We start from the raw sequence: 16455 nt of genomic DNA, 5'->3' as shown, positions 1-16455 counted from the left end.
TATATAACTGTCATGTTAATGGTTGTGTCAGCAACTAAAACTAGTGTCCAGGCCCAATAATAAACAGGTTATTTAAGCAGTAAGCAAGCATTTCAAAATCAATAGCCAGGATGGTAAAAAGTGGCATAATCTTTATTCATCAGTTTACAATTTGACAGTGTGAATTCTACAGCATGGAGAGGAAAACAGGTGTAGAACACAGGAAATTGCAGGGGCAAAATGGATAATTTCCACATTAAAGTCTCCCAGACATTGTCGTATAACTAGCTAAATCTTTCCATTTCATGTTCCAGATTGCTCACTCAACATCCTTATAAAAGAGTTCACCTGCCCTGTGTCTTACATCAGGTGTACAACTGAAAGTAACAATCAGCATAATATTCTTCCACAAAGTCAGAGTCCCAAACTCACAATATCTCAGAACTGAAAACACTTCAAAGGAGTACAATTTCCAACGGCTCTTAAAAATAATAAAATGCTCCATAAAAAAAAAGGTGTGTGTGTGTGTGGGGGGGGGGGGGGGGGGGGGGGGGGAGGGAGGGGGGGTTGGGGGGGGTAAAAGAAAAAAGAAAAAAAAAGAAAAGAAAAGAGTAGCTTACATTCTGCGCGTTGCACTGAGTGGTGATGGTGCACAACTGTGTGTGAGACACTATTACAAACGAGAGAAAGCACACCCATCCTCATACATACACACACTGGACAGGTTTACTGTATAGACACAAACACTGCTAGACCTTAGAAAACCCATTCAAAAATAAAGTTTAATTTAGTCTCCCTTTCAAAATGCTCCAGAGGGCTTTTTGAGAGACCAGCATTAAAAAAAAAAAAAAAACTGTTACAGAGTGTGAGAAATATGAAATGGACTACACTCGTGAAAAATAAAATAAAAAATGCAGGAAACCTACATTTTCTTTTACGCACAGGAATGTTGGGCATTGTTATTTATTTTTATTTAAAAATACAAAAATAAGATTCAAAAAAGAAACCCACAATCCGGGATCATAGTCTGAGGGTGTGGGGTAGGGGAGGTTGTGTTGGAGAGGGACAGAGGGGTTGGGGAGGGGGGGCAATCTGAGTCTGCATCAATCTGTCTCCTGGGGGGGGGGGGGTCTAGATGAACTGACCAGAGTACTGCTTCACACTGAAATATAAAGAGTACAAAAAAGAAACTAAATAAAGAACAATAAAATATAATTCAAAATACATTCAGTACATTAGGTATAGGTGACTTGGAGGGGAAGGGCATGGGGGGTGCACCAATCTTACATAAAATGGGCAGGGGCGTTTGGACTGGAGGGAAAGGGGGATGACAGAGAGAGAGACAGAGAGAGAGAGGCAGAAGGATGTGTATCATCGATGGCAGGAGGAGGAAGAGGAGGACTAGGAAGAGGAAGGGTATGGTTAGTCCTGGTGTCCAAGCAGGTGCAGCGCACTGGGGAGGAGGAGAGGAAGGAAGAGGGAGGCAGGGTTAGTTACCATGGCAACACTACACACTACATACGACAGCAGTTCTACAGCTATGTTAGCATTTTAGTTATGCTAGCTAGCATCAAACGAGAAAAGTAGTGTATGATACGTGCTGATTTGTTGCCAAGGGAGACAGAAGAGGAGGAGCCTGTGCCATTTGGCAGACTGTGATTTGTTGTCGGTTGATCTAACTAAAAACAACAAAATCACTAGTCTTCCACACAGCAGCAGCCAGGGGAAGAATCAATCCACTCCCTGCATCACAGTGAAACGGCTTGGATGGCTAAACAAGTAAACATTCGGTTTGATTTATTTGGAAGATTGTGACACTTTAAGAAACATCATGTCAAGGATGCTTCTTTGGTTTCAAAACAAAAATCAATCTAGAAGAATGTAAAATATACGTACAAATACTTTGTCTACTCATTCACAGCCATTTCATGTAAGAGGAAGGTTTGAACTAGTTGCAGGTTGCATGGGGAGGAAAGGAAGGGGGTTAGTTAACAGAAGAGTTAAAAGGCAAAAGAATTGCATAGCCCAACAAAGAGTGGGTTAATTAGAAACAGGATGCAATACAAAAATATATATCCATATATAGTTCCACTCAATAAAACAGCAATTCTTAATAGGTTAAGTCAGAGGAATGGGAAAATACATTAATTTGTTCAAAAAGAAAAAAAATCCTTGGAAATACTTTTCATGGCTTGTTTAACCAATATGGTTCACAATGTTAGTTCAATATCTGATATTCAGGCTCAGGCAGAACGGATTATTTACAGAGAGAATTAGTTCAGTGGTTTTCCAATGGTTCTATTCTATAATGTGGTTGCTTCTATACAAGTTTCAAGACATTACAAACTACCAAAGTACCAGTGGCAACTCATCTCAGTCAAAATGCCATTAAAGTATTTAAAAGGATTTAGCTTCTACTAAGACCAGAGTTGTCTTTGGTCACAGAGGCGGTTTCAGAACTTGCCTGTTCTGCAGAAGGTACTGAGCATTTTGGATCTGGTCCTGTGTACCGCTGATGGTGATGATGCGATCCTCAGAGCCTTCCAGAGGCTCATCAATCTTGATGGAAGCCCCAGACTCGTGACGGATCTGCTTAATCCGCTGGCCTCCCTTGCCAATGATAGAGCCAGCCAGCTATATATATATATATATATATATATAAGGCAGAGGATGAGAAAGACATGTTCAGAATAAGAACACCCAGTGTGTCATTTTTCAATTAATAAAGTCAGCAACAAACAGGCAATCAATATATCAAGTAACCCATGCACAGAGAAGAATGTGTCCCAATATATATATGAAAATAAGGGGAAATATTCAGAACTTGAAACACATCGACCATTACTTCCCTGTTCTGAAGTCTGCTGTGTATAATTAGTCATTAGTCACAACATTAGTAATTCACCACCCATCAGTAATCCCAAGTGCAGTGTTAATGGGGATGCCACAGTATGTATGATGAATAAATGAACGCATAAAATGTTGGTGGTATAAGACCTCAGGCACACGCAATGTGAAAAACTAAATGTTATCATGACTTACGGCTTTTTTATTATTAAGGCTGTAAAGACAAGGAGAGCAACAGATGTGCATGCACACATTCAAACTGACTGCATATCCATATGCCATGTGGTGATGCATGGTGAAGTACAGCAATCACAAACTGAATGACCCCTTGGCGTGTATACATATGTGGGTTTGTGGTTATTTACTCACATCTTTAGGGATGGTCACTTGTGTGGTGATGACTGGACCGCCCATGTCATTATAGGAGCCACGTCCACCTGAACGATGAAAGGAGGGAGCCGTGGAAATGAAACAAGACCCCAGGGAGGGGACACCAGAGGGTGATAAAAAAAGAAAGAAAACAACTATTGTCACAATTGTCACAATGTCTAATATCCAGTAAAAATGCCCGAGCAAACATTTTATGGAGACTCACCTGACTGGTAGTTGTCCCAGGAGGAAGTGCTATCTGAGATTTAGAGTGTGGGAGAAAGATATTTAACATTGACCCAGTGAAACATGAGCCTGCTCATTGTGAGAAACTTTTAGACAAACACTCAAACCGTTACTTGACAATGCATTAACAGTCCTTGTAGGTCTTCTTCTGATGAGCACATTTAAAACAGTGCAATGATTCATTTAAAGCAATATTGCCACAGCACAGATAGGCAAGACAGGAGATTATAATCATAACATGTTTAAATTCTGATTCAGCTAACACAGCAAATGTTTGTATTTGCAAATTCAGAATTATGCTTACAACATCCATCTATTGGAGCAGTAAAATAAGCATTCAGATATTAAATCTCTGCATGCAAGAACACAACAGATATACACAGAAACACATACATTCTAGCAATATTGTATGAGTATATACAATCATTAAAATATAACTCACCGTATCCACCGCCACCCTGTAAAAAGACAAGCGAAAACAGGGTTAGATACAGTACACACATTTCCTTTCATCTTTCCACATGGATGGATCGATATGAATGTGATAGTGTATGGATGATGCAGCAGCCTTGTCCATGGAGCACACGCAACTAAATGCCACCGGGTTTTCATCCATAAGCCAGACTCCTCCTCCCTCTCTCTCTACCCCCCTCCTTCCTGTCACACTCCCCCCTCTCTCCTTATGACTCCATCAGCCCCCATTTTCACCTGCTATTCAGCTGCTGCTCTGTCACCAGGGCAACAGGCGATTCAAAAAGCTGTTGCTGAGCAACGGCAGGCAGTATCCAGCCAGCTCTCGGAAAGAGGGGGGGAAAGAGAGAGAGAAAGGGAGAGCAAGCAAGAGACCTTCCCGTCTGTCAACAAAGCATTATTATTGCCTAGCAACCTACCACAGCCACCCCCACATCTCCCCCAGATCCTTCCTCTCCTAGTGGGAAAACAGGTTGGCCGTTAAAGTACATGGTGGAGGGCAATTATGGCTGATTATTGTGGGGTGTCTCCGCTGTGGTGATTATGGTCATTTGGTGGGAATGGCTTGCACTGTGATAAAGCTTGCTTATATGCATGGTCAGGTCCGGTATCTGTGCGAATGTGAATGCGTGGGTGCACATGAGTGGACGGTGGCTACGGTAATATTGCCTCAGTCTTTTGTCATTAACTACATCGGCACAATCATGGCCATTGTCTGCTGTTCGGGCCTATCAGCACGCCAACCAAAGGATGCGGGCGCCCAATGACATGTACGGGAACAGAGCTGCATGCACTTAGCCAAGGGTCACTAACCATGTTATCGCCATAGCGATCCGGTCTTCCTCTTCTGTCGCTGCGGACGAGGAAGGGAAGGGAGGGTGGGGGGACAAGACAAAGTAGTAAAAAAAGCTCATCAATATTCAAACAAAAATCTCTGGTCTAGGTCAAACTGCCTCACACACACACACACACACAACGTTAAGAATACAGTATAAACACATTTCCTCCCAGCCGTCCACCCACGCATTAACAGGAACAGCTCTGACAGTGTTATGGTGAGACGAGTGACAGGTGGCGGTGGTGATGAGTCTGCCACTTCTTATCCCAAAACTGAGCTCACATGAAGCCATCGGTTAAATAGAATTCAACTTAAAAATGTATAGCCGGACAAATTCTAGCGAAAAATGGGTACCAGTTGCCAACTTTCTATTACTTGGCACAATCCACCTCTATCGTCACAGTAAGCACTCTTATACACCACTCCTTGTTTTTGCCATTTGCACCTACCAAGTGACATGTCTATATATAGATTATTGACTACACATAACACATAACCTGTGCAATATAATTGCTAAATATTACTAACTAGTCTGTACAAAAGAAGATGATGTGTCTCATCATAGCATGATAAGGGTTCAGAACAGATAGGCCTTTTTGGGGAGGGGTCAGAATAAATTATGTATTTAGATGCAACTGTTCAATTGTAGACGCAAACAATGAGTGACATTAACCCATTAGATCAAAGCATCAGTCTAGAGGCACAGAATTAAATACATCTACATAATTCTTTCAACATTAATTGATCAATCTTGGTATTGGATAAGTGATTATGTATTGTAATTAGCAGTTAAAAACGATTTACTCACTATACTACTAATCCCATCATAGTTGACAATGTTGACATTTTAAGAAGTGACATCACTTGACTGACTGAAAGTCTTCAAAAAGACTCCAAAATGTGGACTGTGAAATGTGGACAGTGGATGGGGTCAAGCCAAGGAGCTTTTACAAGCCAGGGTTATTACAAGCAGGGACTGAGTGAGACAGTATTGTTTACAGGATAAGACAGGAGGGAGCAGGTTAACAAAGAGGACAGAATTATCTTCCGTGGGGTCAGAAAAGGTGATGAGCAGGCACACCAGAAAGGTTGAGAAGAAAGGGTAGGGCAATATGGGAGGGATAATATTGGACTTGAAGGGATACCTTGACGTTATGAATTCTAATCTGATTGGTGTCTTGGTCAGTCCCCTGTCAGATTTTCTGAGGGAATAAAAAGAATTCAGTATTCGTCAGCATTAAGGTCTTTTCACACCAAGTCCATTATGAACACGCAGGACAAAAATAAGAAAACAATATAGGTGCAATTTCTACGGACTGCAACCTTTCACACCAAGTCCGAAGCAATTCTTTGCATCCATGCTGGGAAATGTTCTCAGCAGCAAGTAAATGAAAAACCTCTCCAGTGTATGGGGATCAAAAGTAACATCTGGATGTAGTCTCCCAAAAGATAAACAATGACAGGATTTTATAGACAAGGTTGGGCTTCATGGTAAACACTGTAAAACACTTAATATTCTGCAGCATTTCAGATTATGTACAATCTGCCACAACACTCTTAATTTGCCATAGACCTTTTGTCACACACAAAAAACACAATGTTAGGTTTCCTACGTATGTGATATATTTTCATTACCTTGGAGTTTCTTCTACGTTATATCTACAGCTATGATGTACACAGAATAAGGTATCCGATTGGTCACATAGTTTTTATACATAAAACTTCAGCAAAAATCATACCGGCTCTGGTTAAAAAAATATTTATTTGATGCACAACAACTTTGCACCGCAGTGTTTCGTTTGTCATTACAGGGTACACAACGTTTTGGCCACAGTTGGCTGAAACAGACCGGACCTTCATCAGACCTGATGAACGCCAACTATGGCCGAAGCCATGTGTACCTTGTAATGACAGCGTTTTAAAATAATTGTATCCTTTCAGATTCACATCGTGTGTCCAGCACCACCAATGAACTGGATGAGCACTACGCATTGTTTTTTTATCGATAATAAATATAACGAGGCATGGCCACACAGCAGGTTTGGACTTGTATTGATAATATAACAAGGCATGGCCACACAGCAGGTTTGGACTTGTATTGATAATATAACGAGGCATGGCCACACAGCAGGTTTGGACTTGTGAGCAAGAAGTCATAGTATGTATGTTCTCATTATCAAAATTAGATGTGTGGATGTTTTATGCAAAAAAACTAACTCTGACTTGGTGTAAAAGTCCTAGTTTATTAGTGTTCCTCATGGACAGCAATGGGTAATAAGCTAGCTTGCTAGCAGCAGTAAACTTTAACATTGCTACAAATGCCATTACCTCATTTAAGTTTTTTGACTTACACATACCCCACCCAATTGTGAAAATTGCAAGGAAAAGTTAAATAACAGACTGAAATTTCAAATGTCAGGGTATCCCTTTAAAGACAGCACTCGTTGGGCTAAAGAAAAGTCAAGTGGGAGGAGGGCAGAGGACTGGGGCAGAGACTTACTTTGACCTGTCATCTGAGCCACGGTACGAGTCATAGTAACGGTCATCTCTGTGGGCCAAGGTGAAGATGGAGACACAAGCGTACACACGCACACACAGACACACAAACAAATGAGCACATATGCTTTATGGAATGAGTTTGCAATGATTTCTGAATACTGATGAGTTTATAGAGGCAAGCATAGTATGACATTGGTTTACATGCACAATACTGGATCCAATTCATCCTATGAATGAAATCATGAAAACAACTTGTGTGAAGCCATGTTGAAAATACACCAAGGCAGAGTAGAATTTACAGAAACCCCAACAACAGTTAGGGCAACTGCAAACTTAAGTTATGAAATGATATTGCAACATAATTTCTGGTGCTCCAGAACTAAACAAAATAGAGAAAACACTCAATGAAGAGACAGACGGTTTTGAGAACAACTCAGTGGTTTAGTTAGTAGGACTGTGCAAACCTTTGCGGCCAACCAGTTAAGATAAAACAAAAGGGTTCGCCATTTTATTTTAGTGAAGATGCAGTTTTTTTCTTTTTTTAATACACAAGTTGCCCGGATTAATGTTAGATATGTTTTTGGTTTTTTTACACACACAAGCAATTGGGTTCTTACCCTCCTCTGTGTGGGGGTCCCATGGGCATGCTGCGTCCTCGACCACCTCCCCTAGCACCCCTTCCAGGGTGGGGAGGTGGTGGCCCTCTGCGGGGGCTTATCTCATCATAGTCCCGACGGGAAGGGGGCATGGGGCCTCGTCCCCCCCTACCACCGGAGGGCATGCGGTCAAACCCACGGTCACCTCCACCACCACGGCCACCGCGCATGGGGAAACCCCCCATGGGCCTACGGCTACCCCCTCTCTCTTCAAACATCATGGTGAAACCGCCATAGTCATAGGTTTCATCATAGAAGTTTGGGTCGTAGGGCTGGGCACGTCCTTTAATAGGAGCCTGATGAGGGACAGGCCAGGGAAACATTGTGATGTCACCAAAAACGACGGAAAACTGATGTGTATACATGCTGTACTCTTATTCATAAACATATACAAATATAATGGCAGCTAACTGGGTGAGACACTATGACCACCCTATGACCACATTTTGTTCTGTAAAAAGTCCTAACATAGAAAACATGACTTACATCAGCTATGAGCTCCAGCATAGTCTTGATGCACTCCACCACCCTCTCCGACTTCCCTCCAACCAGCACCACACGGTCTGTTGACTGAGGACAGCACTCCTGAAACAGCTTGATGCTCGTCTGTGTGTTCTGGACAAATATACATACACACAAAAGTGTTAGACATAATCACTGAAAAATAAACTCTGTATGCACTGTCCACAAATTTGATAGGGGTTTAAATTATATTATAAGATCACACATTTTGATGTTGAAGAGTGCCATCACTTAACAAAAATCAACCATAATGGGACACAAATTAATTAATTCAAACCAGTTGGCCTCATCTTTAATGATAATTTTGCCATAATCTGCCTAAATGCTTAGGTATCGAGATTATTCGATCAGCAGCATGGCTTGGCTCTAATTCCCCCAATTTTGACATTAGCGCTGAGAATAATAGCCCACGACACTCTATTCTCGCCAAATTGATCCAAGCCCCACATACAAGGCTGCAAAAATGCGTCCACATTCTCAGATATTTGTTCATGTGGAAAACGTACCTTGTGCAGTGTGCACACTTCTTTGCCAATAGACTATGGAGCCAGGTGTAAACCCTTAATTCTGATGGCCTGCCAATTAGCCCATTGATATGCATGTTAAATATTTTTCCATATAAATAATCGATCATTTCAGTAGCAAGAGCATCAAAATGTCAACCAGGCCTGCAGTAGGCTATGCACTGGACAAATGTGCATGCCATTATTTAACCCATTTAGACCTGAGGCAGATTTAAAAAAAGCCTCCTATAACCTAAGGTTTTCTGAAAACCTTCTTATAAAAAAGAATGTTGCTATATGAGACAGAGGTGTACGTGACGGAGGGCGCAGCTGGCATTTAAGGTAAAACAACGTATAGGTAACACAAGGTCTAAATGGGTTCGAAATACGAGGAAATGACAGAGGGAGAAAGAAATCAACTTTAACGACCGCCCGACAGGAGTTTTCATGTTACACGGTAAGACTACGGTCATTAGTATTATTGTCATCAACCTAGGTGGGTCAGTTGTGTAACTTTCCCAATGTGTATGTGTTCAACAACACAGCCATGCAAAACAACATTTACAGCTATTAGGTGACGAAAGCTTGTCTTGCATACCAAGGGTTGCCAAACTATTTGGATTGGCATTGGACAATTTATTTTTGGGGTGGAGTATAACGATGCGGATAGTGAACACATCATTATAGTTTGAAAATGAAATCTTTCAATGTAGATGTCGAAAAAAACAAAAAAGAATCACACCGTGTGAAGTGAGGGCCGCTCTTATCATACATCATCTCATTGCGGCCAATCACAATTTGCGTCCTGACTTTTGTCTTCAATGTTTGTTTCCACAAACACTCAAAACTGGCGATTCATTGTCAATGGCATTCAATGTTTGCGTTTGGACAAACACTCAAAACTGGCGATTCATTGTCAATAGCATTCAATGTTTGCGTTTGGACAAACACTCAAAACTGGCCCTTTATTGTCAATGGCATTCAATCTTTGTGTTAGGACAATGTTTGTGTTTACACAAACCCTCAAAGCTGGAGATAGGAGGGGCTAGCGCCCCTCAAAAATTAATTTGACAGCCCAAACATTAAAAGCAAAATTAAGTAAAGTTATTCCATGTACAGGCATCTGTGACTGACTATGTATGCTCAATTCAAACAATTGTCGCATATTTAAATGATTTATTTGGGAGTGTATATATACCTCTCGTAGCTCCTTGATCTTGGCCCCCTTCACACCGATAATAGAACCAGCCAGGCTCTGATGGATCAATAGACGCAGCTCGCAATCGAAATCCATGCCGTTGTAATGCTGGTACTGGGGAGAATTATCAATCTGTTAGGACTGTACTAAAGTGACATAAAATTAATTAACAAGACCTCTTCTCTCCCAGTGCTTGACCTTTGACACAAAACAGTAACTCTTAGCGTTCCGATATTCATCTTAAGTAAGAAGCATGTACTTGGGATGCAAATATAATAAACTGCATGGGGAGTGCTACAACAAAAATAGGAACATGTACTGTGATATACAGTAAGGGATGGCAGCAATGTGGAGCAGAATAAACAAGACTCACCTCCTCCAGAGTTGGGATGATCTTAAGCAGTATCTCTCCAACTGTTTCGATGTCTGCGCTGATGCTTAGGATGCTTTAGATCAGACCCGTCGATTGCAGCGTGGAGTACAGACAGGACGCAGCCAACAGAGATTAACCAGAGGAACACATCAGGTGGTGGCGTGGTGCCATCCCGAAGAATAGGAAACAGTACTTCAGATTAAGACAATTCAGAACGTCCCTTAAAAGAAGAGACTTGACCATAGAGAAAGACCCACACCTATATATCCCATCCAGCACTGTGACTAACCAGGCTAAAAGGAGCAATTGATGTACTAGATTTAAAAACGTTCGTTAACTTTAACAGGATTGTAAACTCAGTAGTATCAGTTATGGTCAGAGAATAAGTGCTTAACTATCCCTACATGATCAAAAGGTAATAAAAAAAATAAAAAAACATTAGTCTGTTGCCCAGGGAAAGACGGGAAAACAGAAGACATAAAAGGCAAAGTGATTGTGTTGGTGACCGTTGGAGGAGTGAGGTGAGGTGATAAGTTTAGGACGATCTAGGACAAAAAAAAAGCACCAGTGGTGCCAAAGAGGGAAAAAAATAACCTGAAGCCAAAAGGGATGGATGCACACCACAAATGTGTCAAGATTATGCCCGAAAATGCTGCACCAAATATATTTTAAATATCTGGGCGTCGGCTAAATTAATCATCTAGCATTCTCAATTTTAGGGTGGGATATTCTCAGACAATGCTCCTGCTATGTGATAATATAGCTACGGCAGCACTTTTTTACTGGGTAGTTAGTTTATAAATAATTTTGTTGTCTGCATCCTCCCTAATGTTGCAAGACAATAGCAAAAAAGAGAGAAACTAATGACTCAAAATAGATTAAACTACCAACAGAATAAACTGGAAAAACCCTGATAAGAGTGCTAAACTGCAGTTTGTACATGGGAGAAGGATGGCAGACGATATAGACAGTCGAGAGCAACAGAGCAGGTTATGCCATGGAAGGAGGCATTTTTCACCGCTCAACTCAACAGTTTTTAAAGGGATGAGGGAAGTGACAAACATAAGACAATGAGGTGAGCAAGAAAAGAGAAAAATAAGTAGTCTTGCAATTTCAATAGCTCCAACAGTCAATGGCAAAGATCAGCTAGGCAGGAGAACGGAAATAAAAAAATACACAACACTGGAACCCTATAGGCTGGCCTTTTTCCACACAGATTTAGCTCAATGTGCAGTCTTTAACAAAATGATGACAGCATCACAAGAAAAGCATGGAATGGGGCAAGAATGATATGAAAAGCTAAAAAAACAAACAAAACACCAGTACATTGATTCTGAGAGGGGGAAAAGAGGTGAGGAACGCAGAAGGTAATCATCACTTAAATTAATAAAAAACAGACATATTGAAAACACTGGATCAAGTTATAGAGTAGATCTGAACAGACTGCAAACGATTTTGTAAAATCCTGACATCACTTGCATATGGCTCATTGACACTGTCATGACTTTAAATGGAGGCATGTAAACAGGATGTTGACATGGCTTTTACAGGATCAAGAGGCAGATTTGGACATGAAGAAGGCATTTTGCTTCAGATAAAAATACTTTGAGAACAGGTAGGTAAAACAACAGTGACTTGACAAAGGCAGGATGACTATTTATCTTTTCTTGTTTGTTTGTCCTGTAGTCAGGCAGTGAGAGGGAGGAGCTTAGGGACATACCGCTCAGGCCCACTGCTGTCTGGGACTGACACACTGGCATTGAACTGGGCGTGGCATGGGCAGGGGCCAGATGTCAATCAAGTAAGACACCCATTTAGGGACAGGGCACGATTATGGGCAGGGCCAACCAGGGTGTCAGGTGGGCGGGCGCAGGAGGGGCCATCCAGAACATGGGCAACAGAGGAGGAAGTGGGCAAAAAAGTCAACAATAAAATAATAAACAGGGGAGAGGGAAGAGGGAAGGGAGGGGAAGAGGAATACATTTTAATATACAGGCTCTACACTGATCAAATGTGACTTCATTTTTAATCTCTCAGAGCTTGGTTTGTCAAAGAGAGAGGAGGAGAGGGTGAAATTGGAAAATGGGTAATGGGGCATTGAGAGATTTAGAGGGGTAAAATGTTGGGAAAATAGGCAGAAAGAGGGACAATGAGAGAGAGGGAGCAGCTGAGGGAGAGTGGGAGGAGGAGAAAAGTGTGGAGGGGCAGAGAAAGAGAGACGTAATGACATTGAATGAGTTGAGAGTTGGCCAGGTTGCTCAAACATCTCCAATAGAATGACTAATGGCAGTTGGCGCTACAAATGATCTCATCTTCACCACTGTGCCCATTCTAGAATTAGCAAGAGCATCAGTATGGCTTCGACCAAGAAGTTATAATCGACAGTAGACATTATGCAAAAGTAAATGGACTTGAAGTTGGACATTTGCCCTTTGTGGGGGTCAGTTCAGCGGAGACAATCTGATGATGCCTATGTGATAAAAATGATTAACCCAGAGGGGTCGTGTGAGACAAGCTCATGAACAGTAAACAAAACATTAACCTCTAACCAATAGTTTACATAGATGAAGAGACCCATTGCTAAATTCAAACATGCCATTTAGACTAAATATAAATCCAATCCCTACTGAAGTGCTGTTATATTTGCTGGTAGGCTGTGCACCAGTAAATAAATACAATTTAGAATATACAGAATAGATACTCACGTCTGTACGAAGGGCTTTGATGTTTTTGCCACCCTTCCCAATTACAGCTCCTGCATTCTAAGGACAGGAAAAATAATAATAATTATGAAATCATAGAAAGGCAAAGAAAAAGGGAACTAAGTGTTAAGGTTCCACAAATACTGACACAAACACAAGATATAAGATTGCTAAAATAAAGGAGACAGAGGATGCACAAACAGATGACAAGAATATAAAGTAACCACTTAAAACCTATATTCTATGGCAGGCCCCCTCGTTTCTTCCCTCCATGCAAAATCTTTGCTGAATGCTCAGAACAGGGATGCTATGGTTAGTGACAAAAAAAGATTAAAGGAATGCTGATTTACTTTGCTCTGCAGGAGGATGCGAAGCTCAACCATCTCGTCTGAGTTTCTGGATCGCTTGAATGATTTCTGATCGTCTGCGTCCTCCGCAGGGCGCTTACCTGGAATAAGAAGATAAATTCACACATTAGGCACACACAGGGGAGGTATGGCCAACATGTCCTCATACAAATGCTCAAAATGATAAAAGCCAATTATTTTTTTGTAACACTACTAATCGACAAATGAACATGATTAGCCCCACAGTACGTAATTGTCATAAATATGCACACATGTATGCATTTAGAATCATATTCTACATGACATTCCCCTGCAGATTTATTGGGAGAATGAATAACCATTTCAGCCTGGCTTTAAACACATGAATCAGAGTGATGCCGTGAAATATGGTTCTGCAACCTAGCTGTTGCATGCATAGTGGGTCTTAGTGACACCTAGCTCTGTCAGGAATACTAAATGGCATGTCTGACTGTCACAAATTTCAAAAGACTGAGAAATGAGAGAGAGCGAGAGAGTGATGACACCACCATTGCCTTACTATGTATTAAACAATACTTGTGATGTTCTCATTATATATATTGAATGTACATTTTCAACTTACTTATATACCACACACAATAATTAAGGACACAAATCTATTATAATCTTTTTAAATCTACTATTTTACCGTTTGTCTCTGTGTTGCCGAATGAGGTCTCTTCTTGCTTCAATTCAATTTCTGTCTCCATTGTCGGTGAACAGCAGGGAGGGGAGGGCGGGCACCTCGGTCCTGGGAACAGGCAGCGTCAGGCGTAGAGGAGCAAGAAACTGTGCCTGGTGATCTGTGGTAGTTGGCCAGCATTATCGGGGGAGAAAATGGAAAAATGTGAGCCTTTTCAAACAAAGTCATGAAGATAAAAAGAGGGAGTCTGGCAGAAGGAAAGAGACTCACTGCTATTTATTGTCAAGAGGGCGTGATGATGATGGGCGGAACTAAATAAGCAAGGACCAAACACTGGCGCCGACCTGTCAGGGGGAGAGAGACAGAGCCTGATTGGAATGCCGGAGATGATTATCAAGGAGCATTTTTATGATGGCAATATTTTAAACATAGGAAATATATATATATATATATATATTTTTTAATGGTATGTCTCTCACCCTCACATGGCTGATATTGAGTTAGCCCCATATGTTCCCTCTCCCTACGGTCATTCTGTAGCTCCGAGATGAGGTCACACACTGGGCCCCTCCCACCGCGTTTCAGAAACGGCGCAAGTTTCCGCTATGTAAGTTTCTTACCCTGACGCCACGATTAATCCAAACGTGAAGGGGACGTGAAGGGTTTACACTAATTCAACCATAACAACGCCCAAGAAAATCCAACTAGAGATTTGAACCGAGCCTTTACGTCCCGTATTTTGTCAGTCGCTTCCATGTTTATCAAGGAAGTTGAAAAGCTTTAGCGCCTCCCCTGGTCGAAATTTCCAACTGACTTCAGTTCACTCGACATGCACGCGCACACGCACACTTCCTTGATAAACATGGAAGCGACTGACAAAATACGGGACGTAAAGGCTCGGTTCAAATCTCTAGTTGGATTTTCTTGGGCGTTGTTATGGTTGAATTAGTGTAAACGCTTCACGTCCCCTTCACGTTTGGATTAATCGTGGCGTCAGGGTAAGAAACTTACATAGCTGAAACTTGCGCCGTTTCTGAAACGCGGTGGGAGGGGCCCAGTGTGTGACCTCATCTCGGAGCTACAGAATGAGCGTAGGGAGAGGGAACATATGAGGCTAATATTGAGTATGATATTCTGAATCAAATAACTACAAATTTAAAAACAAAGTGTGTGTAGGATTTCTCTAACATGAAGCAATAATTGGTTTGCCATAAAAAAAGAAAACACAATATATTCTATGGATTTACACTACCTGCCTGAACTCACTAATACATAGTAAACTCCGTGTTATCAATGTTTAACTCGAAGGATGAACAATGGATTTTACTGTGTACAATGACTATGGGCAGTTATCCATCACTACTCAATGGAAGACCCAAAATCGATGTTAATAAACCAGCTCACACACACACACACCATTTCAAGTCAATGGGCATTATTGGCATGAGAAAACATAAGTTTACATTGCCAAAGAAATTAATACAATCGAAACTAAATGCATGTCAAATTGAAAGTCAGAATCTCCCATAGATCAATGTATATGTACCGAGATCACTCGATGCACACACACACAAAGCTGCAGGCCAGGCCGGGGCTGGAGGTAATGCTAACTAGCTAATGTTAGCCATTATAAGGAAATAGTGCGTCGAGACCCGATTTAAAGGTTCGAGCTCGGGCGTTATTATTTTTTACAGTTTAGTCATTTTCTCCCAAGATACAAGAACCGCGAAAATTGTGCGTTTCGTATTGCGAGCATGAGAACGAGCTCACGATATTTATCGAACGAACAGTACAAAGACTGGCCTAAGAACGTAAAATGTTCTCTAGCTTAGCATACACAGCTAGCGGTGAGCTACTGCCATCGCCATATTGAAATCACATCGCCAAAGAAAATCCGGAGCTAGCTGCCTAATTCCGCAGCATTAGCGAGCTAAAGCTAACTGTGCTCTAATCTCTTAACACAGAGTAAAACATATTGACATCTACAACAGAGAGCAACAATTATAATACCTGTTGTTGTTGTATTCATCAGATTCTGAAACGACACACGAAAAAAAACACCTACCAAGGATGCAACACCTCGCCTTGTTCCCCCTTCGTTACAAACAGGAAGTTATTGCACACGGCAGGCAACTGAGGCAAGGCGTCCTGATTGGTGGAGCCAAATGTTGAGTTAACAATCGAGCGTAGCTGTTGGATAGACAAGGTGTCAATCAAACGGGACAAGGCTTGTCCAAAAGGAGC

General features: G+C 41.5%; 1 protein-coding gene across 8 annotated transcripts; it reads right to left on the bottom strand.

Moving 5' to 3' along the window:
* Positions 1–552: 552 nt before the first annotated feature.
* On the bottom strand, positions 553–16310 carry hnrnpk (heterogeneous nuclear ribonucleoprotein K). 8 transcript variants are annotated; one of them, XM_083784468.1, is made up of 18 exons: positions 16222–16302; positions 14482–14555; positions 14218–14371; positions 13554–13651; positions 13207–13263; positions 12222–12265; positions 10502–10574; positions 10129–10242; positions 8392–8520; positions 7867–8201; positions 7251–7298; positions 5896–5952; positions 4726–4765; positions 3884–3899; positions 3422–3454; positions 3196–3263; positions 2444–2613; positions 553–1141 (listed from the first exon to the last, which is right to left on the bottom strand). In XM_083784468.1, exons 3-18 carry the CDS (start codon positions 14276–14278, stop codon positions 1111–1113), a joined length of 1374 nt encoding a protein of 457 aa, XP_083640594.1. In that variant the 5' UTR covers positions 14279–14371; positions 14482–14555; positions 16222–16302; the 3' UTR covers positions 553–1110. The 8 variants fall into 8 exon arrangements, with proteins under 8 accessions (XP_083640594.1, XP_083640597.1, XP_083640591.1 ...); XM_083784465.1 differs by having other exon boundaries at positions 1111–1432; positions 16277–16310; XM_083784464.1 differs by having other exon boundaries at positions 1111–1432.
* Positions 16311–16455: the final 145 nt, after the last annotated feature.

Source organism: Protomyctophum parallelum (genome assembly GCF_964188405.1).
Source record: "Protomyctophum parallelum genome assembly, chromosome: 15".
NCBI lineage: Eukaryota > Metazoa > Chordata > Actinopteri > Myctophiformes > Myctophidae > Protomyctophum > Protomyctophum parallelum.
Note: the sequence above shows the minus strand (reverse complement) of the source record. Positions and strands in the feature narration are given on the sequence as shown.

Bases quoted from the DNA above. Each gene is read 5' to 3' on its own strand.
- hnrnpk (XM_083784465.1), bottom strand. From the start codon at position 14,278: ATGGAGACAGAAATTGAATTGAAGCAAGAAGAGACCTCATTCGGCAAC. The intron at 13,652-14,217 runs GTAAAATAGTAG...TTCTTATTCCAG, and splicing joins CGGCAACACAGAGACAAACG to GTAAGCGCCCTGCGGAGGAC. The intron at 8,202-8,391 runs GTAAGTCATGTT...GTCCCTCATCAG, and splicing joins TGCTGGAGCTCATAGCTGAT to GCTCCTATTAAAGGACGTGC.